Source organism: Mirounga leonina, unplaced genomic scaffold (genome assembly GCF_011800145.1).
Source record: "Mirounga leonina isolate KUSES-001 unplaced genomic scaffold, KU_Mleo_1.0 Mir_174, whole genome shotgun sequence".
Lineage (NCBI taxonomy): Eukaryota > Metazoa > Chordata > Mammalia > Carnivora > Phocidae > Mirounga > Mirounga leonina.
In genome coordinates this window covers 79,798,881-79,822,841 of record NW_023270451.1, presented here as the reverse complement: position 1 = coordinate 79,822,841, position 23,961 = coordinate 79,798,881, and the positions used below count along the sequence as shown (strand labels likewise).

Sequence of the window (23,961 nt, the reverse complement as noted above, 5' to 3'; positions counted from 1 at the left end):
GCTTCCTAAAAATGAAACAGAGCAGTAGAATGTCCAGGGAAGGACTATAATGATCCAGCTTAAAAGATGACTATACTATTGTTGTATGAGGGCTCTATATGAGAATTAACATAGAGTGACGCTCCTCAACTGAGAAAGGCAATCCAGTAGGAGATAGAGAATCTTATTTGGCAGAGTTGGATAGGACTTTGAAGTTACTTGGTCCAATCCTGTCTTTTACATTAAAGGAAACTGAGACATGGACAGGCTGAATCATGGCAGTGCAATAACTGGAGGTGGTCTCTTGACTTGGGTTCTAGGACTCTTCCATTATACATGCTGCTTTTCACAAAGACGATGAAATAGCTGGGAAGATACCTTCACCATAATTCAAGTCAAAATATGAAATTGTGAATGGTCTGAGTAGGATTTCCAAATCCATTCCAACTAACCTATGCCTTAACTTATGAGTTCAATAAAAAAGAAGGTTTGAATGGGATTTTCATCACTCATCAATTCCTTCTAAGTCCTTATACAACATCTGAGGCCAAAACAAACAGAAAAGCGGCCCAAACTCTTGGAAGTCATAAAGCAAGAGTTGGCATCTGCCGTGACCTAGGTACCATCTTGGTCTTTCGTGGCACCTAAATCAAATGGCCTGGAATCCTCATGGGATTCCATGTTCTGTACCTTGTTCAGTGCTCAGGAGTCTGAGAAGAAAACACTCAGAGAAGTGCCAAATTTATTAGAGTGAGAGAGTACTACCCTCACATTGCCACCAACACAGATCCCAGAGATGCATGCCCTGACCCCACACCAATAATTATGGAAAATCTCTCAAGTTGGAAGATACCTTAGAGATCACCCTGTTGACCCTCTCATCTGACGTGCTAATCCCCCTTAAACATCTCCCTCTAGTGGACTGAGGTCAGATTCCATTTAACTTGTAGCCATGATGCAAACTTTGGTCAGCCCTGAATCTGCACTCTGGAAACAGAGAATATTTAAGTACTATACGGTAGTAGAGGTAAAGTTCCTTGGCTTAGGCCCCATTTGTCTGTTTTCTTATGAGAAAAGATTCTCAGAATCCAGTGCAAAGTCCCTGAAAATCCCTCCACCAAGCACAAAGCACATGAAAGGAGGTTTGAGACTCGCGACTGGTAGCTTCATTTTGTCCTCGAGTTTTCAGAAGGTCTACTTCTTGGTCCACAGAAGGCCTCTGTTGCAGGGTTCTGGGGCCAGCCCTTTCCAGGAACGTCTTGTCCTTATGCTCAGGGAATTCCTCCCAGAAAATAGCTAGGTCTGCTGTTCCACCAGCTGTAGTTTGGCAGTCTTGACTCGGTGGGCTTCCTTCAGGTTCCGTGCACGGACCTCTGGGTTGGAAATGAACTCTACTTGCTGCACAGGGAACCAGCCTCGCTCCCCATCTGACAGTCGCATGCCCTCCAGCCAGCCTAGGAGCACAGGGAGGGTGGGAAGAATTACCTGGGACAGACCCATAATAACTCCCTCTGGATCTCCTTCCCTAAAACTTTTCTGAATGGTAAGGCTGAAAGGACTGGAGAGCCCCTGGCATGGGAAATCCAGCCTCCCTTGTGTTAGCCCTGGCTGTTCTAGGTCTGGCAAGGTCTACAACTGCCTACTCCTGGGCCTTCTTCACTCTTATGGGCTGAACTGTGTTCCCACAAAATATATAATGAAGTTCTAACTGCAAGTGCCTCAGAATGTGACCTTATTTGGGAATAGGGTTCTTGCAGGTGTAATTAGTAAAGATGAAGTCATTCTTGAGTAAAGTGGGCCTTAATCCCATATAACTGGTATCCTTATAAAAAGAGGGAAATTTGAACACACACACACACATACATACACACACACACACACACACAAGGAAGACAGAGGTAGAGACTGGAGTTAGGCTACCACAAGCCAAGGAATACCTGCGGCCACCAGAAGCTAGAAGAGGCAAGGAAGGATCCTCCCCAAGAGGTGTCAGAGGGAGCATGGCCCTGCCGACACTTTGATTTTGGATTTATGGCTTCTAGAACCATGAGAGAATACACTTCTATTGTTTTAAGGCACCCCATTTGTGGTACTTTGTTATGCAGCCCTAGGAAACAAATACATCCACCTACAGTATCCCACCTCCAACACCCAGCTTACTCACGGATTCTCTCTCTTACCATCGCTGCTTTGCTGAGTCACCATCACCACATCTGCCTTCTCCAGGGCCAACTCGTCGTTCTCTCGGGGTTTGTAGGCTCGAAGGCACTGTACTTGTGGGGAGTCTTTGGAAGAGAAGAGTGTGAAGAGAGGTTAGGAAAGGCAAGTGACTGGAACACTGAGGGGGAATTACAGGGGGAGGTTGGGAGGACTCGGGAGAGAGAAAGTTCAGGCTTTAGAAAGTTACAGACAAATGAGACAATCAGAAAAATCTTCATCCTCAACCAGGAAATGGTCGAAAAGGAAATGGAAATACCAAAACAGAAATGAATCAAAAATTTTATTTCTCCAGGGAAGATGAATTGAGGAATACGTTGTGACCATCTTCAGTGACTCATTATTACGAATACTCAAAGTCTGTTAAAGACCCATCTTCTCTCTGTAACTTTTCCCGACTCTTTAGTCCTCAATGGATTCTGAATTCCTTTAAAACTAATTGTCCAGGCCAAACCATTTGCCTCTTATCCAACTGCTTTGTGTGTGTGTTCTGCCTCCCCAAATAGATTGTAAAATCTGATTCTGTGACTCATTCTTCATTTCCTTCCCAGTAGCAAATGTGGGACTGGAAGAGATGCAACCGTGGGGCTCCAGGTGTGACCTAAGCAAGGTGCTTAATCCCCTATAGCTTCAGTTTCCTCACTTGTAAATGACTGGGTTGATCAAGATGATTCCTCAGGAAATTCTGGATTTTCTCTATCTCAGTATTTTTGTGAACCAGAGGAAATTTCCATAGTTTTAAAGCTCAAGATAACAAGCCTCAGAGGACTCCTGACCCACAAGCATTCCATCTTACGTGGGTTTATCGCTCTTTCTACATTACCACACTTTGCTGGTTCCCTCCCAAAACAAACAGAACACTACATTATTATCTGTACTTCTTTTTCTAAAGCTTATCTCCTTCTGCCATTTACAAGATGACAGCAAAGGAGGAAGCATCATCATCTTGCCTTCCTTCCAACTGGGGAAGTAAAGGCCAGCAGACAGGTCAGGTAGCAAACAAGTTAGTAGAACTCAGTTTACAGCCTGGTTCTCCTACTTCATTTTCCAAGGTTCCTTGTATTTGTTTGTTCTTTTGAGTTACCAGTGTTCCTTTGAGTTCAGTTCCTCTCTGGATACCAATTAGGGAATTCTTGCTGGAGGACAACTCTGGGGACTTATAGGAGACCCAGCAATCCAGGCTTCACATGAATGCAAGACACATTCATAATATGTGTGTGTGTCTCTGGCTACCTGTGGGTACCTGGCAGCCTGGGCTAAGGGCCGTGATCTCAGGTCATTCTGTACAGGAGATGGTGTGGTTAAGACAAATCTACTAGGTTGCTATTCTCCCACAACTCCCACTCCAGCCCTACTTTCTCCCCATATTTCCCCAAGACCTTGAAGCAGGTGAAATCTAAGCAAAATAATAGCAGGATGACTTAAGGGGACAAATATTGAAAAAGAGAAATTATTGCCCAAGGGAGGAAGTATATGGAGAAGGAAGCAGTACCATTGTGGTGAGTAGTTTTAAGTGGATCATCTCAGGTGCTTAAGCTCCAGTGCTCAGACTTCTACTCTAAAATTCTGGATAGAAGCAGTAAGTGGGAGTCTCTCAGAGTTAGCACCCAGCCTCTTAAACTCCTACATCCAAAGGTGACTTCCAGCCCTGCCATTTTTCTCTCCCTTTTACCCCCTCACTCACCATAACACTCCAGAAGGTCCAACTCCTCTCTGGGCATGGCCAAGGCTGAGATCCATCGAAGCTTTTCACTTCTGAGAAAACAAAGCAGGGTCAATGCCACGACTGTAGCTCTCTGGGGTGTAGGATGAAGGCCAGTGATGGGGAAGGAAAATGACTGTGGGAGAGACTTGTCTGGTTCAAAAAGTCTAGTTTAAAGACATCTCGGACAAAAGTCAATGGGACTTTGCTTGCTTGGAAACATAAGATCTTGAACTGTATGTAATTGTGTTTATCACCCTTTATTTTTCTCCTTCTCTCTCTGAGCTTGTCCTCTTAATGGCGTATCTTTCAAGTGGGGGCATAATGTCAACTGTCAATTATATACACATGAGATTTTCCATTTTGTACTGAGCAAAATGTTCATCTCAGTTTAGATACCCTCTACCACTTTGCAGAATTCTCGATACTCTTTTGCCCACCTCCCTTCCATCAAATATCTCAGCGATGGAAATTATTCTGTAATCATAATTAGGTCAGGGAAATATATCTACTAGTTTTTGGGTCATGCAATATAACCCAAATTTATTTTGTAATTATCTGAAGGATTTTGTATTATGTAGGCCTCTGCTTCCAAAAACACTGGAGTAATTGAGAGCTGACACTATTTCTATTCCAGGAAGATGCTGCCCAAAACACTAAACAAAGAACATGAGTCTGTATCTGATTCCTTGACTTTGGTGACATTTTGTATACAAACCCCTATATCAGCCCCTATGTTCCATAAGTGAAGACAGGTATGGTTGATCCTACCCTGAGGTGTCTTCCAAGAGACAAAACTGAAAAGTGTCTACAACACAGGGATCCTTGGACCATTTGGTGTCATGTCAAACTTTTTAAAGAATAGGCTTCTTATATCTCTTATAACAGCAACAGTAGCTATGGTCCTGTAGTTGCTCATTTTAGGCACTGTGTACCAGGGTTTACAGGTATTATTCTTTAATACTCTCCAAAATGTATGTATCTGTGTGTGAATGTATTTATTATTATTATTATTATTATCATCATCATTAAAAAGATGAGCAAATCAAAGTTCTCAACACTATAGATTTCTGCTCAACAGAGGACTGGGTTGGAAGGTGGGAGGAAGGCAAGCTAAAGACACCCCATTGCTTGTCTTATTCACATAGATGTCCACCATCCTTTGGCACTGAAGAGTTTCTGGCTCATACAACATGGCCATTCACTCAGGGACATCAGTAATTCAATTCTTTAGTTACTTCATACCAGCCCATCTCCTTTTGTTGTCTCGCAGACTTTGTCCCTCTTGACTGAAGAGCATAAAATAGATGCTAAACTTTGGTAGCAACTCTGTACCCTTTCCTACCCCATCTCTTGCAAGTTGTCTATTAGCTCTAAGAGTTTGGGTTTGGGGTTCCCTATGGATGCCCTCCAGTCCAGAATAGGATAAATAGTGCTATGGCTGTTTTCTGAGCACATTTTCTGCCCCAGCCCCATTTCCTTCCCAGGATTTCCTCTGTTCCTCCCTTCCTCCGTCCCTCTCTCTCTCCTTCCCTCCCTCCCTTCCCCAGCTCCTCTGCCCTGCCCCATCTCACTGGGTCTCAGTGCTGAAGAGGAACTCAGCCTGGGTGCCCTGTGCGTTGTGCAACAGGAAGAGTCGGAAGAGGTTTTTGTGAGGTCCGTGTAGCTTCATTTCACACTTTTCCCCTCGGATGGAGGAGAAGGGAGCATGATCAAATACCAGGAATCGGCTACCCCTGTAAAACACAAGGTTTGTTAACCCGATTCTACAACTGTTATACTTCATCCACCCTCCTATCTTTGGATTCAAGATCCCTGTCCTTTGCAGCTTGCAAATTCTCAAAAAAACCACAAGATGGAGCTACCTTGCTCCCAAGATGTTAGCTCCAGGGTCCCCAGGGATTTGTCACCAATTTGACAAACCACATGTGCAATGAATACTTCACCACTTTAAAGAGTTGGAGAGATAAAATCAATATAAATTTTCTAAGGCCCTTAGGACCAAAGAGTGAGGATCTGGAATTGGCTAAGAACGTCTAGACTAAGGCTGAGTCTAGCCCAAATAAATGGATTTGAGAATGTGGTCCGCTAGTTTGCTACATTTTGCTCTGTGTCTATAACATAGTCCAAGTCCTGCCATGTGATCTCATGACAGAATTTGGTGGGATCCCCTTTCTTTCTCTTCTCTAGGCCATGACCTGCACTCCATGGGTCGAGCCATTGAGAAGGGCTCCTCTAGGAATATGAGCTTTCTCTGTCCCAAGAGTCCTGCCCTCTTGCCTCATCCCATTCCCCTCTTGTACTCTGGCCTCCCATTCTAGTCACTGACTCTCGGGGCCGAGACAGCAACAGACAGTCATTGAAGAGATGCAGGTGCACTGGACGCGTGTTCAGTTTCCTTCGCAGCCCAGGGGAGAGGCTGAACTCCAGGGCTGTCAGCTCTCCACTCTTCACCAGCCAGCGTGACTGTGAGATGAGTGGGAAGATCTGTAGTTCAGGGAAGACAGAAAAGGCAGTGTCACAGATAGGGCAAGCGTGAGCCTTCCTCAGTCCTGCCCTCCCCACCGTGCCTCCTCCTCATGAGTCCCACCACTGACACTCACCTCTTCCACATTCTCCTTCCTTCTCATAACCCATCCACTTAGACTGTTTCTCTGAGCCCTCTCTCTACTACCGTCTACTGCTGTGCAGCTCCCACGTCCACAACTCAGGCAAATGGCAGGTGCCTGTGGTTCAACCCAGGACAGGGACTACATGAGAAAGCTCAGGCCAGGAAGCCTGAACTGAAGGGGGACTGGCAGACCCCAATTAGGGTATGTGAGGGTAGAAGGCAGGGAACAGGACACTGTGTGCCTTAGGAGTTAAAAGATCTGGGCAGCTCTGACATCTGTTCTTTCTCTGATTATAACCAGAGACCTGAGACGAGCCCATGGAGTCATATGCGGGAATGAGACTGAGGAGAACTAGGTGCGGTCTGCTGGGGGTTGGAAGCTGGGTAAAGATAAGGGTACTGGACTACAATTAACATGTGGATCAGGGATTTTCCCGCTCTTTGAGGGAAGTAAGTAAGGGTGGTATCTGCTCTGAGGTGGAATTTGAATGCAGAATGTTTATTTACATTTGTATTTTGATGGAGATCTTGGCCTTGTATTTGGAATTAATTTCATATTGCTTTGGTCAAACTAGGTGAAGACTTGATAAAATACTGAATGATTTAAGCACCAAATGTTCTCCCTCACCAGCCCACTCCCCAAATGCACTTTCTCCCCCTCAGGTAACCCCCTTCAGGTGACCACTGTCCTTCATTTCCCACGTATCCTTCGAGAGTTTCTCTAGGTATACACAAGCAAACACAGACACAGATTTGTGTCCTCCTACTTTTTCACCAAAGATAATATGCTACAATAAACAAAATTCTGTGTCTATCCTTTCTCACTTAATAATCTATCATGGAGACTGAAGCAGGCATTTGGGTGTCCCAGAAATAGGACAGAAGAGAAGGTGTGCAGAAGTAAGGGCAGAGACCGAGACAGCGCGAGCAAGATGGTTCTATGTTAGAGGGTGACCTGTGGGTGATGCTAAAGTGAAGCTTCACAGGTGGGGTGGGGGTGCCAGAGACCGACTCACTTTGCACTCAAACTCAATCTTCTGGCTCAGGTAGATGAGCTCCTCTGTCCGTCGCATCCTCTGGACATTGTTATTGCAGTCCCGGATCAGCTGAATGTCAAGCAGGGTGAGGAGAGAGGAAGAGCACTGTGTTAGAGGCTTTGACCTTGGAGTCCCCTGCAAGAAATCTGGAGGTTGGTTGTGACAGCCTCCGTTTTTTCCTGGCAGGTTGGGATTGAGTGAAGTCAGCATCAAACTGAAGTTCTAGGCCTCTGGTATACCTTGTATGACCTGAGAGGATGTTCCTGGGTGGAGTGAATGTAAGATTTAATCTGGGGACGTACATAGTCCCTTGGTGTGGAGCATCCTCCGTGTGGGAAGGAGGCTGGGCAGGGGATGGGGGGTGGGGAGGGTGTTTGGAGGTTTGGTGGGTGCACTGAGGTCGCTGAGCAATCCCATTAGCATGGTCCTGTGCTCTCTGGAGTCATGGGCCTTTGCAGAAGAAGAATACTCTGTGAAGGCCAATCAAGGGGTCTGAGTGGGTCTGGTGGCTGCTTACCTCCTCCAGTGCATGATGTGCCTTTGTGGCCTCTGCTTCCTCGGAAGAGCCAGGCTGTGTTCTCTTCAGAATGTTCTATAGAACAAACAGTAGGCAGGAGCCAGATGGAAAGAAGGGATGGGAAAACAGGAAGAGGGAATTGAGGGTCGGCTAATGAAGTCCAGGGACAAAATTTTTGCAGCAAATTCACCCTGAGGAAGAAGGGTGTGGGCAATGGGGAGAAGGCTCACATCATCCACAGGGTGTGGACGAGGGGCAAAGGAACGGGCAGTCCTGTGCCTTGGGTCTCCCTGAGATTGTCCCTTTCAGGTGAAGGGGAAAGGCCCAGAGAGGGAGCTGCTGTACCTGGAGCAGCAGTTTGAGACGTGTGATGCGCTGGAAGGGCAGGATCAGGAAGGACTTGAGGGAAAGGCGCTGGCAGACGGGGTCGCTCTCCAGCTTCTCCAGGACCTCTCGGAAACTGCTGTTGCTGTTCCTGTGTGGGCAGCAAGGCTCAAGTGAGGAGGGATGTGGGGAGTACTGGGGACACAGGGAAGGCACGGGGAGTAGAGATGCAGTGGAATGCCTATGGTGGGGGCGTCTAAAAGGTGGGTGGGGCTGGGATCACAGAGCAGGCACAAGAACATGTGCTTTGGGGATACTATTTGGGGTTGGGGTTTGGGAGTTTCAGGGCAAGTTCACTGCAGGGCCCACAGGGGGACTGGATGGGGATCAGGTCTTACAGCAGGCCTTGGAAAGTACGTTCCTGGTAGGTCTGGTTGGTGACATAAGGCAGGTAGACCCGGCGGAAATTGGGAGCATGGTTCAGGACGACATCACACACTTGGAAGGTGAAGATGTTGCTCTCGAAGTTCTCCTCCAGGTCTGAAAGGAACCTGCACAATATTCACACAAGTCTCCTGAGTGAGCAGTTGGCTGACCCCTGCTATACCTTGAGTTTGTGACGCCTCCTTTCTATTAGTTGGTGACTTCTACTGACTGTTCTTAGCTCTGTACCCCTGCTATGCTCTAGAGTTTCTCTCCAAGGCAATCCCTAGTTTGCCCCTGATCAAACCCTCTGATCCTTATATTCCATTTCCTGTTCGTCTTTTGATTCTGTTCTGGCTTTCTGATCTTTACCTGTTTCCCACAACCCATCTCCAGTGCAGCACCTGCCCATTGTGCATCCCGTCCTCAACCTGGGAAGCATTTCCCATTCATTTGTTGATCCATGAATGGATCTAGCCACCCACACACCCTCTCTCCTCTTCTTTGCTCTCCCTATTCCCACAGCATTGGGAATCATGAAGGGAGCAATGAGAGGGCAGCTGAAAGAGAGAGAGAAAAAAAACAACAACCGATGGTTTACAGGCTAAAGATACTGAAGCCGAGTGAGTGGTGTTTGGGAGAAGAGGAATCTCACGTGGTGCTGACTTCACGCACGTCCTGTAAACGAGAGAAGAGCCACTGGTATTCCTGGTTGGAAAGGGTGGCCCGCAGCGGGGCTGAGAGCTGGAAATGATCCACGGCCACATGCAGACTGCGTAGGTAGGAGGCCTCTGACACGATCAGCTCAAATTTGGCCTGGGAGGTTGGAGAGGAGATTAATTTAAAATAGGTATCAAGTCCCCAGTGTACGTGAGCCACTGCATAACATTGTAGGGGCAGAGGAGGGAACAAGTCAGCTCCTCTCATAGCTCCCAGTCACATCAGAGCCCAACGTGGCATCAGGAGGAGAGGGAAAGAGCACTGGAGGCCGAGGGAAGGGCGTGTACAACCCCCTACAGGTGTAAGAGAAAAGGATACTTTTTTTTTTTTTAATTTTTTTAAAGACTTTTAAATTTATCTGACACAGAGAGAGAGCACAAGCAGGGGGAGTGGCAGAGGGAAAGGGAGAAGCAGGCTTCCCGCGAAGTGGGGAGTCCGATGCGGGGCTCGATCCCAGGACCCTGAGATCATGACCTGAGCCGAAGCCAGCCGCTTAACCGACTGAGCCACCCAGTCGCCCCGAAAAGGATACTTTCAAGAAGCTTAAATAAATGGAGTGTTTTTGGAACCAAGTATTTATACTAAAATAGTGGCAGGAGATGAAGCTGGGGAGGCAAATAGAGAGAGGTCTGGAGGATTACAAAACAAGGTAAAAAAGTTTGGACTTAAGGCAATGGGAAGATTAAAAAGAGGCTTCATGTAGGGAAATAACTTGATCAGATCTGATTTTTATAAATGTTATTTCTGAGCACGATGTGAAGAAAAGAGTAGATGGGGCAAGGGAGCCATGTTAGGAAACTGCCATAGTCATTCCAGGTGACAGATGGAGGTCTGAATGGCCACAGGGATGGGGAGAGGTAGGCCAGCTTCCTAATTATTTAGGAGGGAGATTTGGAAGAACTTGGTTCTTTGCTGGAAATGGGGCTGAAAGAGTAGCCAGAGTCATAGTGTAATGCCTGTTTTTGAGTTTGGTAACTGAGTGAATGGCAGACTCACTCACTGAGCCAGAGAACTTTGAAAGAGGGACAGATTTAGGGGATGAAGGTGCTTTGGGGGTTTGAGGAGAAATGGGAGGAAGCAGGATATTTGAGAACGAGATGTGCTGTTGTGGTTTAATGGAGATGGTCCAGCACTTGAGAACTTATTTGGAGGTTCCAACAGGGGGCGCCACCGCTCACAGCCCTGTCCTCCGCCAGCAGGGCTGCTCGTGCTCTTCATCCAAGCATGCAATTCCAAGTAGATGGAAGGACAGAAAGAGCAAGAAGACACACACACCTGGGTGATGACCTTCCCATACAACAACACTGAACCAGGACACAAGGTACATTTGAGTACTGGTTCCAACATTCACCGACTATATGACTTTGTGTGGCTGACTTCACCTCACTGAACCTCAGGTTTTCTGTCTTTTTGTGTAGGTACAATGACCTCCGTGTCACAAAGATGTTGTGACAGTCAAAAGAAATGGGGTTGGTGCAAGCACCTTGGAGACCCCAGAAATGCTATTTTATGAAAGGACTATGTGCATAGAAGCATAGAAGCTTCTCTTCTCAGAAACAGGAGACCAGGGCCGGCCTGGGAGGCCTGGTGGACTTCCCAGCGTTGCTGGAGTTTGCTGAAAGAGACCTAGGTTTCATGTCGTCTCCTGTTGTTTGGTTCCATAAGTATTGGGCAGATCATTCATTTTCTACATATCCTCCATGTGCTTTAAAAGTTGAGGTCAAGGGGCGCCTGGGTGGCTCAGTCGTTAAGCGTGTGCCTTCGGCTCAGGTCGTGATCCCAGGGTCTGGGATCGAGTCCCGCGTCGGGCTCCCTGCTCCGCGGGAAGCCTGCTTCTCCCTCTCCTACTCCCCCTGCTTGTGTTCCCTCTCTCGCTGTGTCTCTCTCTGTCAAAAAATAAATAAAATCTTTAAAAAATAAATAAATAAAAGTTGAGGTCAGAATAAGGCCCCCAGGTCTGAGCTTCAAAAATCCTAAACATTTATAGCTGCCTCTGTTTGATTTGTTTATCTCTAAGTCTGTCTGGCCAACATCTGACTCCTTCCCACCGCTGAAAGGGGGAGAGTATGGCACTAAAATGCATCAAACTAGTAAAAGACATCATGCTAAAAGCTAGATATGGATACTTCACTTACACCACAGAGCAATCCTGAAAGGTAGACATTATCCTCAAGTTTTAGACAAGGGATCTGAGACTTGGTGGTTATGTAACTTGCCTAAAGTTACACAGCTAGCAAATGGTGAAGCCAGGATTCAGACCCAGGTTGGCCCGACTTGAAATTAAAGTACAGTAGTAAACATTTTTTGAGTGATTGCTATGTACTAGGCACTTATCCTTTTTGCAACCCAGTTTTACAAATGAGAAAACAGAAGGTTAGAAAGATCAAGTGATCCGGCCAAAGTTAAATAGCCAGCAAACAGCAAAGTGGGCTTCACAACCAGGTCATTTACTCCAGAAGTCAAATATGTAAACATGATTCCATGATGCCTTTCCATGGTGCCACATTGTCTTCCGGGGAAGAGAGGTTCGACCCCATATTTCAGACTGATTATTAAGAGAAGCTCTCCATGTGAAACCTGTTAATGGTAATAATGTAACATCACACAAACAGCCTCAACTACAGTATTGCCATTGGGTGTAAGGACCGAGCCAAGACTGATGGTCATTCCAAAGCCTGTATGAGACCAGGGGACCACAGGACAGCTGCAAGGGACACAGCAAAAAGCCACTCACATGCCTTGGCGGAAGAGAAAAACCAGTGTAGTGCGGAACCCCGGCTGAAGAGGGAAATTTTAGTCTGTAGCCTGAAGCAGCAGTGAAGGGATTAATTCCACATTCCTCCCAACAAATTCAGGGGCATGGTAACTTTGTGTGAGCCCCAACCAACAACAGGTAGAAGGAAGCGGCCCACGCCCTGCGCAAGCGGGGAGGAAGGCAAGTGCTAACATCCAGAAAGCAGTGCACATGCATCCGAGGGGAGACAAGCGATAGCCGTGGCGTGCCCAGAGCGTGCGGTGAGTGTGTGGTGGGGACAGCCTGCTCTTGCTGGTGGTGGTGGCAGCGAGGAGGAAATCAGGATGAGACTTTGCCCTCCCTCCTGTAGGCCCATGCCCTGCCCCGACCCTGCCCCGCTGGGTACCTCTTGCAGTTTTTGATCTTCGTGGGTCATGGAGAGCAGCACGGTGCTATTACGCACCACGGGGATTTCCTGCCAGAGGGAGCCACTGGAGGCCATGGACAGGCGCTGCAGGTAAGACTCTGAGGAGACCAGGGTCCTCCGGGGCTGCCGGGGAGAGGCGGACCCGGTCGCCTCTCCCAGGCTGTCCAGCCGCTGCTGGCTCTGAATCTCCTTGTTCAGAACCACATCACTGTACTCCTGGTAAAGCAGCTGAGCTACAGGGGCAAAGAAGCGTGGCAGAGGGAGAGAATTAGGGAGACAGGGATGTTGAGGCTTAAAGACAGAAGCCACCAAGCTGCTTCTGGCTCTCCTGGAGATTCTCTTCCCTGTAGAGATCACAGCCCCACTGAGAAAAGTCATGAGCTCCAGTCTTGGGCAAAATGCCATATGGCTCTATACTTCTGTTTCTAGGTACTCACAGGAGTTGATGAGCTTCGAGCGGCGTCTTGAAAAGCCTCCCATTACCTCCTTTGGTTTTTTCTCCCTGCGGAGGCAAGAGGGGCTCTGGGTGCTTGCTGGCCACTGATGCAGAGACGCCCCAGGTGACCCTAGATGAGATAGTCTCCGATCTCTGGGCCATGTGCTGGGATGTGAGGGCTGAATCCCCTCAAGAGGCAAGCTGTAGCCTGACCCACTTTTAGGTAGTTCAGAGCTGTTCTGGATGTCATGTTGAACTTTTACAGGGGGTTTAGTTCATGGCTAAAGAACCTAGGAGGATGGGAGAGTCAGACCCAGCTGACAGCCAGGTAAGAGAAAAGATGCCCTTACCCTGGAATCCTGGTATATGTCTCTTCCCCTTCCCATCTCTGGAAGACACAGCGTCCCAGAACCCTTGTCAACTAATGGAAATCTCAGTATCCTAAGAAAAGACAGTCCAAGTGTGTCTGCTAGGAGAGAAGGTGACTCACCGAAAAACAATGGTGTCTGAAGGGCCAAGGGATTTTTCTACGGCTGGACCTCTTGTATCTAGAAATGGAAATGGTGAAGTCACTGAGATTGCAGAGGGACATTCAGAGAGCCCAAGAAGGTAAGACCTAAAGCAGGAGATGTAGGCATCTGAGGGAACAGAAGGGCCCAACTGGGAGTCTGTGCAGGAGACCAGTGCCAAAGGAGAATGCACCTGAGGACACTATTACCAGGTGCGTCACCATCCCTGGTATCAGATGTGAACTGGACAAGAAGAGGATGTCTTCTCTACTACTAGGAGGACCTCAAAGAGGTGTTGGTAGCTGGAAAGTGTGTGTGTCATGGTGAGGGAGAGGGGGATCATCCACAACCATCTTGGGAAAAACAGGTACACAATAAAACACCACCACGGCTGGGTGACAGAGATAGAGGGGAAGGAGGAGGAGCACTACAGGGAGCTCAGAGAGGCTTTCAAGGGCTTCCCTCTGTGTTGACGCTGGGTACGCGGATGAGTGAAGCCACCAGAGGGAACAGTAGAGGCCCTGGGGACAGAAGATGGGTGAGGTGGTGAGAGCTGGAGAAAGCTTGGTCCGACATGAGCGTCACCATGATCTTGCTCCTTGCTTACCTGAAGAGCCCTCAGGCAAGATGGAAGGTCTGCGCAGGCCTTGCCGGTTCCAGCCCTTGTGCTTACTGGATCCCTCACCAGGATCTGCAACCTGCCCACTGCTGCTCTCTGGTGGTCTCCCTGGGTCCCGCCTGTGGGGCCAGCTGGATGCCTTTTCCAGATGGGGATGGCTGAGTTTTTCTGCCTGCCTTGCTTGGCCTACATCCAACCTCTTCAGGCCATTGGCTCCTTCCTGAGGGGCTGTTCTTCTCAAAGATCCTCTGGCAGGGGCCTCAGACTCTTCTGAGGGTCCTGGTTCAGAGGTGGGTCCCTGAAGCTCCAGACTCCAGTGTGTGGTTGGGGAAGAGGGACTTAGAAGGGTTGCCACGTTGCTGAAAGCCATGCCAGAGGACACTTCCCTCTTGCTCCTGCTGGTGGAGGCCAAAGAGTCTGTTGATCGGCCCATGGCTGGGGGCCAGGAGGTACGTCCAACAGAATGGGGAGTGGAGACTATCCGCTCTTGACAAACAGGCCTTGGCTTGCCCTGACCCCCTGCATTCATGAGTTCTCCCTGAGTGCTCCTACTCCTCCCCCTGGACTTCGGGGGTAACGGGGGTGGTTCAGTGGGAGGATCCATAATAGGGACAGGGGGTAGAGGCCTGTAGATCCTTGGACTACTAGAAGAAGAAACAGAATGGTGGGGCTGGGACAAATCAGGAGTTGGGGGTAATGGCTTGTTGTATCTCAGCCTGTGGGAGAAGGAGGTCTGAGTAGGATGGGGAGTGTCCGGGGTAGAGGGCAGAGGACGGTGCTGCCTTGCCACAAGGGAGTCAGGAACTGGGGGAAGTGGGCCTTTGGGGGGGCCATGTAGCCCCAAACCTGGGGCCAATGGAAGAGAATGGCCACATCGCTTCAGCGTGGGAACTCCTACGTGGAGATGGCTGTCTCTCTCTACCATGGAGGGGTGAACACGCCTCTTCTCTGGGGGAGGAGGGGGCAGAGGTTCATGGATCCTCACATCTACAGAGACAAGGGGTGGGGAAGAGCCATAGGCAGGAGACTCTGGGGCAGAGGCTGAAGTGTGTCGGGAGCCACATGGCTGGGTGCTACAGGGACTACTGGATCTTTCCGGACTTGAAGTGAATTCTTGAGAGTCCTGCCCCAGAGTAGATAATGAACTAGGGGATTCTGGAATGATCCTGCAGTCCCTACCACTTTTCCTGTCCCTTCTCGGGATCATAGAGCCATAGAGGGCAGGTTTGGGGGCCCTCTGGGGCAACTCTGAATGGGAGAAGGAAAGTGATAGTCCCAGCAGGTCCGGAGTTGGCTCTGTCCTATGAAAGCCTGGGAAGGAGTTGCTCCTTAGGTGCTGGACAGCCCCTGTAGAGTGGCCTAGGGGGCTCTGAGGGTTGGCCCGATTGGAACTGGTGGATATTTCCATGGTGGCCTCTGCAGACAGGAAGCCACAGAGAGCAGCTGGGGGAGTCTCAGAAGCCCCACAGTGAGATGCGTTGTTAGTCCAAAGAGATGCTCTGGAGGTTTCTGGAGAATGTGCAACAAGAGAGGGCTCCCTCCTGGGAGAGGCAACTAGGGGGCTGGCAGATGATGATGTAGCTGTGCTTGGGGAGACATTGGCAGGACTGAAAGGAGCTGAATCTGGTATCCTTGGAGGAGCGGCTGATGTCCTGGCAGAGACCATCTCGGTCTCCTGGCTGAACACTGCCCTGTTCCCCAGCTCGGATCCCTCCTGCTGGCCATCCTGAGCTGTTTCTTGGTCAGGTGACTCCCCAGCAGGAAGAGAGCCAAGTGAAGAAGCTGGCTGGCAGGACAATCCTCCTGGCTCCAATATAGGAGCTGGAGCTACAGGGGATAGTTCCTCAGCCCTGGGCTCCTTCTGAGTCCCAGGAATACTGGTCATGGGATAACAGGTGTCTAGAAACGCGTCACAGGGAGACGAGAACTCAGGGGCTACTGGAGCCAATGTGGAAGGACCATCACGTGCCCCCGCCTCTTCTGTACTTCCTTCTCTGGCCTCTCCCCACAGCGGGTCCCCATCCCAATTCCCCAGCTGCTCCTCCTGCCCCTCCACTGACATCACTTTGCGCTGAAGCCCTCGACCTTCCTGCCTTCCAGTTACTTTCCCTGATCTCCCCGCTGAGCTTTGCTTCTCCTCGTTCTGAGCATCCATCTTCCTCTCCCCTGACCCCCCTAACTCCCTCTTCCCCTCCTCTCCCTGCTGTAGCTCTTGCTGGCCCAGAGTCTTCCTCTCCTGCTCACTACAGTGTGGACCTTCCAACTCCCCAGAAAGCCCCATTCTTTCTCCCTGTTTTGCAAGCATCACATCACCTTGTATCTGCTCCTGTTTTTGCCTTTCTCCCTCTGTGCCATTAACCTGCTCCCCCGGCTGTTCCTGCTCCCCTAAACTCCCATCCTCCCTGACAGATCCTTCCTCCTGGAAGCCCCCTTCCACTCGTCCCTGCTCCTCCAGCCCCTCGGCCCCCAGGAGGCACATGAGTCCCCCTCTCACTGGACTTTCTTCTGCCTCCGTAGACTGCAGCTCTTCCCCCTGCCCAACAGAGTCCCCTGGCTGGTGGGTCTCTGCTGGGTGCTCTTCACAGGAAGGCCCAAATCTGGGCTGAGCAGAGGTGTCTGGGAAAACCTCCTCCTTCTCTTCTGCGTGTCCAGTTCCCCCAGTCAAAGAAGCGAGTTCTGGTCTAAATTCCATCTCCACTCCGCTATCCAGCTCACTGGATACTGGGACCACGCCTAGATGTTCACCTTGAACAGGGCAGGCCCTGAGCTCTGAGGGAGCCGGTGTCCTCGCCTGTCCATCTGCCAGGCTCTGAGGCACTGCCTCCTGGCGCTCTGGGGTGTCCCCTGTCTCCCCCACAGAGTCTTCCTGGTTGGTCTCCGCACCTGCAGGGGCTTCCTTGGGGAAGGAGGTCATGCTCTTGGTTGCACAGTTATTCATATCCCTTAAGTCTCCCTGCTGGGTCTCCGAGAGTCCTCGTCCCTCTGCCCATGTGGAGGATGGCTCCCAGCCTTCTTGAACTTTGGGCCCCAAGGTCGCGGTCTGACTGCTTCTCCTGAGAGCTTCCGGGATAACACTGAGCTCCGCTAAGGCAGGGATGGGGGTCGAGGCCCCATGTTGGGGCTCCTCAGCCTCCATCAGGGCTGAGCCCTAAAGAGGAATAAAACACGAAGTTTGTATCACCCTTTTTGCTTCTATCTATCAAAGGGACAGACCATAGAGAATAAGAGTGAGACATTGCTTTGGTTTCATTTAGAGTCATTCTTGGAGATGAAAAATACTCAACAAAGTAAGCAATAGCTTCTATGAAATGTATCACTGATTTAGTCATCTAATAAGTATTTACCAAGTGACCTCTTTAAGGGCAGGGCATTCAGTGGTAAACAAGACAGACTAAGACTGTGTCCTCATGGAGCCTGCAGTCTTATGGAGGAGACAGATAATAAATGATTAAATTAGAGCGTGAGACCGTTGTCAAAGAGCATGGAACACTCCCAGGGGCCATTACTCTCTAGATTGTATTATGTCATATGGTCTCTCCCTGTCTACTCTCTGGACACCAAGCGTGACTCAGTCCTGTATAACTCCCAGACACTGTGAGTGACACACCCTAGATCCAAGAGCCCAGAGAAGAAGCGGGGATCTTCCTCCAAAGCTGCTGAAGGCATTAGAATCAGCCTGGCCATTGTAGCCAGTGTCCAAGGTACTAAAGTGTAGTGTGATCTCCCTATGCACAGTCTGGACTTGACTCATCTTATTTTCCACAGTATCTAGCAGAGCCTTGTAAGTAATTAGCAATTCTGTCTCCCACTATAGAAGCAGCTGTTGTAGGGGCGCCTGGGTGGCTCAGTCCGTTAAGCGTCTACCTTCGGCTCAGGTCATGATTCCAGGGTCCTGGGATCAAGCCCCATGTTGTCGGGCTTCCTGCTCAGCAGAGAGTCTGCTTCTCCCTCTCCCTCTGCCCCTCCCCCGCTCTCTCTCTGTCTCTCTCTCCCTCTCAAATAAATAAAATCTTAAAAATAAAAAAAATAATAAAGCAGCTGTTGTAAAGTAGAATGATAACTAGACTTACTAGATTAAACCGCAGTAGATACAGTGGTTACCCCCTTTAGCCAGGTCCATGACACTGTGTTACCCTCATGAGCTTACTGCCCCCTGCAAGTTTGACCTTCCCACCTGCCTTCTCACTTCCAGCAGAAAACATCATCTCCTATCTTGAAACAATTTAGAAACCCATAGAGAGGAACGACTTCAGTTCCTGGCAATTCAGAGCACCCCGAGTTTTGCTCTTTCCCCCTTCCTGCTTTGACAACCCAACAGGTGTCCCTCCCCTTACACGCCATGTTCTTTAGCTTGTCTTCTCAGTCACCTTATGCGATGGATTTTCTCTTCTTCTCGCACCATCCCCGCCTCTGTTGGAACCATCCCACAACTGAAGCATAGCCATGGCTTTCTCATCTAAACTGTGGAAGGAATTGTTCATACCCGAGGTCCTCACCTCTTCCTATCTCACCCGCCCCCATCCCTGCTTCACTAAGCACCACGCTGCCCACGTCCCCCACGATCGTCCATGTTAACACCAAAGGACACTTAGTGTGGTGGTTCTTGTCGGGGTCTGACACTATTGCCTTTAGATAGACTCTTTCTTGTTTTTCGTGAGACCACATGTTTCTGGTTTAGCTCCGTAAGTTTCTCCAGCCCTCTGACCAGCTGACTGCACTCCCCGCCATAGACTTACGAGCTTTCATTCACATCACTTCTCCTCTGCAGCACTGATACAATTACAGTTATGTGTGTATTTCGATCTATTATCTATCCCAAACAATAGGTGGTAAGCTTCACCAGATCAAGAACTACATCCATCTTGATCGACTGTCTACACCTAGCACAATACCTGGTCCATACTCAGTGCTCAATACATGCTTTTCAATGATGGAACAAAATTCTTGTTTCCCTCCCGGCCCACCTTCCCCAGATCGAATCTGCAGCCAAGTCCTGTTGAGCCCACCTCCTACTTATCCCTCGAGTCTGTCCACTTCTCTCCATCCGCACTGCTAGACCCTGGCGCGCTCTCCTGTCCTCTCTCACCCAGGCCGCTGCACCTGGGGCACAGCCTGGCCGCTGGCCTCCACACAGCAACTCTTGCCGTCACCAAGGCATTCTCTACACTGCATGGGACCGATCCTTCAATGCCCCACTTCTAGTTTAAATTCTCCAGTAGCCTCTGACTGCCACTGGGATGAAGCCCAAATATTCAGCCTGGGTTATATGCCCTCCACGCCTGACCTCTGCCTTCCCCTGCAGGGGCCTCAACAGCTCTCAGCACCCCGCCCCCCAGCCCCCGTGCCTGTGCTATGGGCCTCCACGTGTACTGCCCCTCTGCGGGGAATTCTCTTCTGCCCCAGCGCACCCTTTGCTTCTCTCACACTCACTGCGCTTATAATTACATATTTAATGTCTCTTCTCTGGGCTAGAGCATGAGCTTCATAAGGGCAGAAACACTGCCATATTAACCGCTCTGTCTCCTTGCCTACAGCTGACTTTGCCCTCCACAGAGATTTATTGCATGAATGAAGAAGGGAAGAAGACAGCGTTAAAAGCATGTTGTTCAATTTTTACTTCTGCCTTGTATGTATCTAGCTAATTCTGCCCACTGTCATTTTAGACAATTGTAGAAATCATTTAATTTACTTGAACACCCATTTTCTTATCTTTTTTTTTTTTTTCTTAAAGATTTTATTTGACAGAGAGAGAGAGACAGCGAGAGAGGGAACACAAGCAGGGGGAGTGGGAGAGGGAGAGGCAGGCTTCCCGCTGAGCAGGGAGCCCGATGTGGGGCTCGATCCCAGGACCCTGGGATCATGACCTGAGCCGAAGGCAGACGCTTAACGACTGAGCCACCCAGGTGCCCCCCCCCCATTTTCTTATCTTTAACAGGGGTTTAAATTGTTCCTTTGCAAGGATTTCTAATGAAGACTAAGTAACATTTAAAAAGTACACTATTAACTTTGAGGGTCACGGAAGTGTTAGGAATTGCAATTACTGTTGAGGAGAGAGAAAGTATAAAAGAGAAACAGAGGATTCATGAGCTGGAAGGACCTTTAGAGACACATGAGAAGCTCTGCCTCACTTACAGATGGGGAAACTGGAGGTCCCGTAACCCAGACACTTGCTCAAACTTCTTAAGCAAATGGTACCGGTGAGCTCAAACCAAAGTCTCCTGACTGACATCTACTATAAGCAACCAGGAGCCCAGCTGGGAGACGTTAGCAGATCACTGGCCTAGAGAAGACCCCGGGGGCCTGTGGAACCCACAGCTGCCCCTGGACCCGCACATTTTTCTTGTCTTCTCCAGGCTTAACATGGAAGCCTACCACCCAAAATGCCTGCCATCCCGCTGAGCTACTGCACAATCATACTCCTTTACACAAGCATGCTTGCACGAGCACCCAACCACGCGCACACACACACGCACACGTGCACACGCGCACACACACACAGTAAGCCACCCTTGCCGCTCCTATGCAATCAAGCCTGACATAACCAAACACACAGGTCCTTAGCCACCCTGCAGAGGTGGTGTGTGACAAGTTCCTGGCCACCCCACAGACACAGATACCATCTATATGGGGCAAAGAGCCGTGTCTAACATAAGCATACTTGTGGGGAAGGACTTTTATGTCCTCTTTCAGTTAACTGACACAGTGCGTGATTTGCTCCCTATTTCTAGACCTAAGTACAAAATACTATAATCACTAGATGATACTGTGATGTGACCCTATTCTCTCAACCACACACCCCATAAACACTTTATGACACTTGGCTCCTACCTGCCTAAGGAGACTGTGTGACGTCACCTGAAGTCTCCCCTCACCCACATCTGTATTGTCCTGGCCCTATACCCAAGCACACACTCAAGTCCTCAAAACAAGCAGCCCCTAAATACATGAGTGTCTGCCTGCTCTATTCAGGCTGTATCTCCACGCGCCCTGGGGTACGTGGACGTCTTCGGTTCCGCTGGGGTTACACGATGAATGTCTCGGCCTATAAGCCGACTGACACTAACACTGCCTTTATCCATTTGGAAATACTGGTGGTCACCAGATCAGCCACCATTTACCACAAGGGAAGAACGTACCCTATGTCCCCTATATCTGATCCTGTCCTAGTGATCTGATTGCATGACCAAAGCTCAAGGAAAGCTGCAAAACATGGTTCCACTCGCATAAAGGCATCAAGAGAGAGCCTTTCTGCATTGTCCATATGTCAGTTACCTTCTCATCTCCTTCTCCACCAGGGATGAATAATCACTGTTTATCTGAGCACAGGCAAAGATGGGGTGTGGCATCATGCTGATCTAGCCTTCCTCCAGGCCAGAAACATTTTGCATCTGCTGACCCTGTCCACATGCCACTTCGTTCAAGACAAAGCCCCAAGTCACTCTGTTAATACAGGGTGCGACAGAGCTCAGTATCTCCTTGGGAGCCCCCCAACACCTGAACTCTTGTCCATTTCTAATCACCAGACAGAGAATTGTATTTCAAAGATATCCCCTCCTCCCAATGACACTGCTTGTTCTTCGAACCGGTGTTGAGCACCATGTGTTTTTTTGAGGATCATGCTTCCTGGATTTTGTAGCAGTGTGAGGTTCAAATATTCTGACTGACACGACAAATCACCGCGATACTCTTGAACTTACAATACTACTGAGTTTACATTGTTGTCTATACTGCTGCTCACGTTAGGAAAATACCTCCCAAATCAAAATGTTCTCACTCTGATTTGGAAAATAAGACCACCATATAGATGAATGCCTTTATTCACTGGTTGACATCATTGCCCCCAATGTTAGGGGCAACACAGATAGGAAAATGAGAGCAGCTTTCTGGACCACTAACTACTAATATCTGTGTTCTATCCACTTGAGGAAAGCTCTACCATCCCAATGAAAACTGTAATAAACATCTCTTATCTGTTCCCTAATGTCTGCAAATACCACATTATCTACTGTCCTGTAGACCCCATCAGCTGACCCAGAACATCATGCTGATGTATGCCCCACAAATCCATTCATGGCCCTGGTGCCATCCACAGAGATAATGTGAGTGTGAGCAACCTCTTTGTGTCCTTAACAGAGAACCTGAGGTCACTTTGCTCTGGTCCACCTTGCAGACACTAAATGACCAGCTCCTATGCACTCCACAGACACAGTGACTCATCCCTGTCTACACCAGATGCTGTAAGTCACCTGTTTGAGTCTACACCACTGACACTTGAGCAACACTGCTCCTGTTCAACCCATGATCCTGTGTGTGACCCCATTCTTGTCCACACCACATAGTGACTGGCCACTTCAGACACCATGAATGACATGTTCCTGTCTATCCTACAGACACCATGCTTAATGTGGCCACAGACAACCTCAGACAGACTATGATATGGGAAGCCATACACACTGGGGACACCTAATATATGACTCCTGACTGTACTTAGAATTACTGTATTCTTTTTTTTTTTTTCAATTTAAATTCAATTAGCCAACATATAGTACATCATGAGTTTTTGATGAGGGATTCCTCTGCCTACGTCCTGACTTCTCTTTCTTCCCCACTAGGATACTAACATGCAATCCTCTTGCCAAACAGTCTCTCTCAGAATTGATACCCCCATCCTTTCTCCTCCCAGGTCCCCAAGAAACCCCCTCAATAGACATGGCTTCAGTTTCTGTTAACCCAGATTGGCTAACAAATGATCCCCACTTTGCTGGGCCTAAGCCAGGAGCTTCTTCAAACTCAAAGTGTAGATAAAACAGGAAGCCTAAGAAAGAGGCCACATCCGGAGATGTTTAGCTTGGAGCTGGGATTTCTGGAGTAGGCCAAGGATGCAAGACCAGGGAATGCAAGTTGGGGAGCAAAGGAGGCAAGAAAGTGGAAAAGAAAGTTCTCTCCCTGGTCTGTCTGACATGACACACCCTTCCCCCTCAATCTGACAAGAGTCCTGGCCAGAGGTCACTTCTAGGTAGACAGGAGGGCAAATCTGTCTTGGGGAATCCAAGATCCAGGAAGGGAGAGGGCCTGGGTTCTGAAAATCCACTGGCAGCTGGATTAGCTCTCCTGGGACAATCCTGCTGGAAGGCAACCATAAATGATGCTCAGAACTAGCCCTGTTCTAGCACCCCCACCCCCAACTCCCAGCTCAAAGAGTTCCCTTCCCACCTCCCCAACGTCAGAATGCAAAGTCACCCAGAACGCAAAGTCACCGTTAACATGAAGCTTTGGAAGTTCTTCGAATATATGGGGAAATAGGGTGGGGGCTGGGCAGGAGTCATTTTTACGGGTTCAGGCGCCTTGGCGAACAAGGAGAGGCGTGTACTTAGACATACACAGTATGCGAATCCATAGGAAGATAAATGAAGGAAGGCCCACGCCTGGGTAAGAAAAAGGAGACAATAAAACACGTCTAGAGAGGGAATATGGCCACAAAGGGAATCTCAGTTATTTCTTACTATGGGGGTTAGGTTTCCCCAGAGCCGGAGACTTTGAAGGAAGAGCCCTGATTACTGGCCCAGGGAACATCTGGGGGCAGGGTGCCCATTTCCAAGGCGGGGACCAGGCCGGAAGCAAGTTTTTCAGGCAAGAGCATTTCCTCCAGCTTCCCTCCTCTTCAGAGCAGGGTACTCAGTCACACCCCCCGAACTCTGCCTCTCTG

At 49.0% G+C, this 23,961-nt stretch overlaps 1 protein-coding gene across 2 annotated transcripts; it reads right to left on the bottom strand.

Moving 5' to 3' along the window:
• Positions 1-557: 557 nt before the first annotated feature.
• ARHGEF5 (Rho guanine nucleotide exchange factor 5) lies at positions 558-17,391 on the bottom strand. 2 transcript variants are annotated; one of them, XM_035021477.1, is made up of 15 exons: positions 15,680-17,391; positions 14,244-15,646; positions 13,618-13,675; positions 13,129-13,193; positions 12,671-12,924; positions 9,466-9,626; positions 8,786-8,938; positions 8,409-8,538; positions 8,064-8,138; positions 7,526-7,615; positions 6,228-6,385; positions 5,473-5,634; positions 3,881-3,951; positions 2,160-2,264; positions 558-1,433 (listed from the first exon to the last, which is right to left on the bottom strand). In XM_035021477.1, exons 1-15 carry the CDS (start codon positions 17,389-17,391, stop codon positions 1,276-1,278), a joined length of 4,755 nt encoding a protein of 1,584 aa, XP_034877368.1. In that variant the 3' UTR covers positions 558-1,275. The 2 variants fall into 2 exon arrangements, with proteins under 2 accessions (XP_034877368.1, XP_034877367.1); XM_035021476.1 differs by having other exon boundaries at positions 14,244-17,391.
• Positions 17,392-23,961: the final 6,570 nt, after the last annotated feature.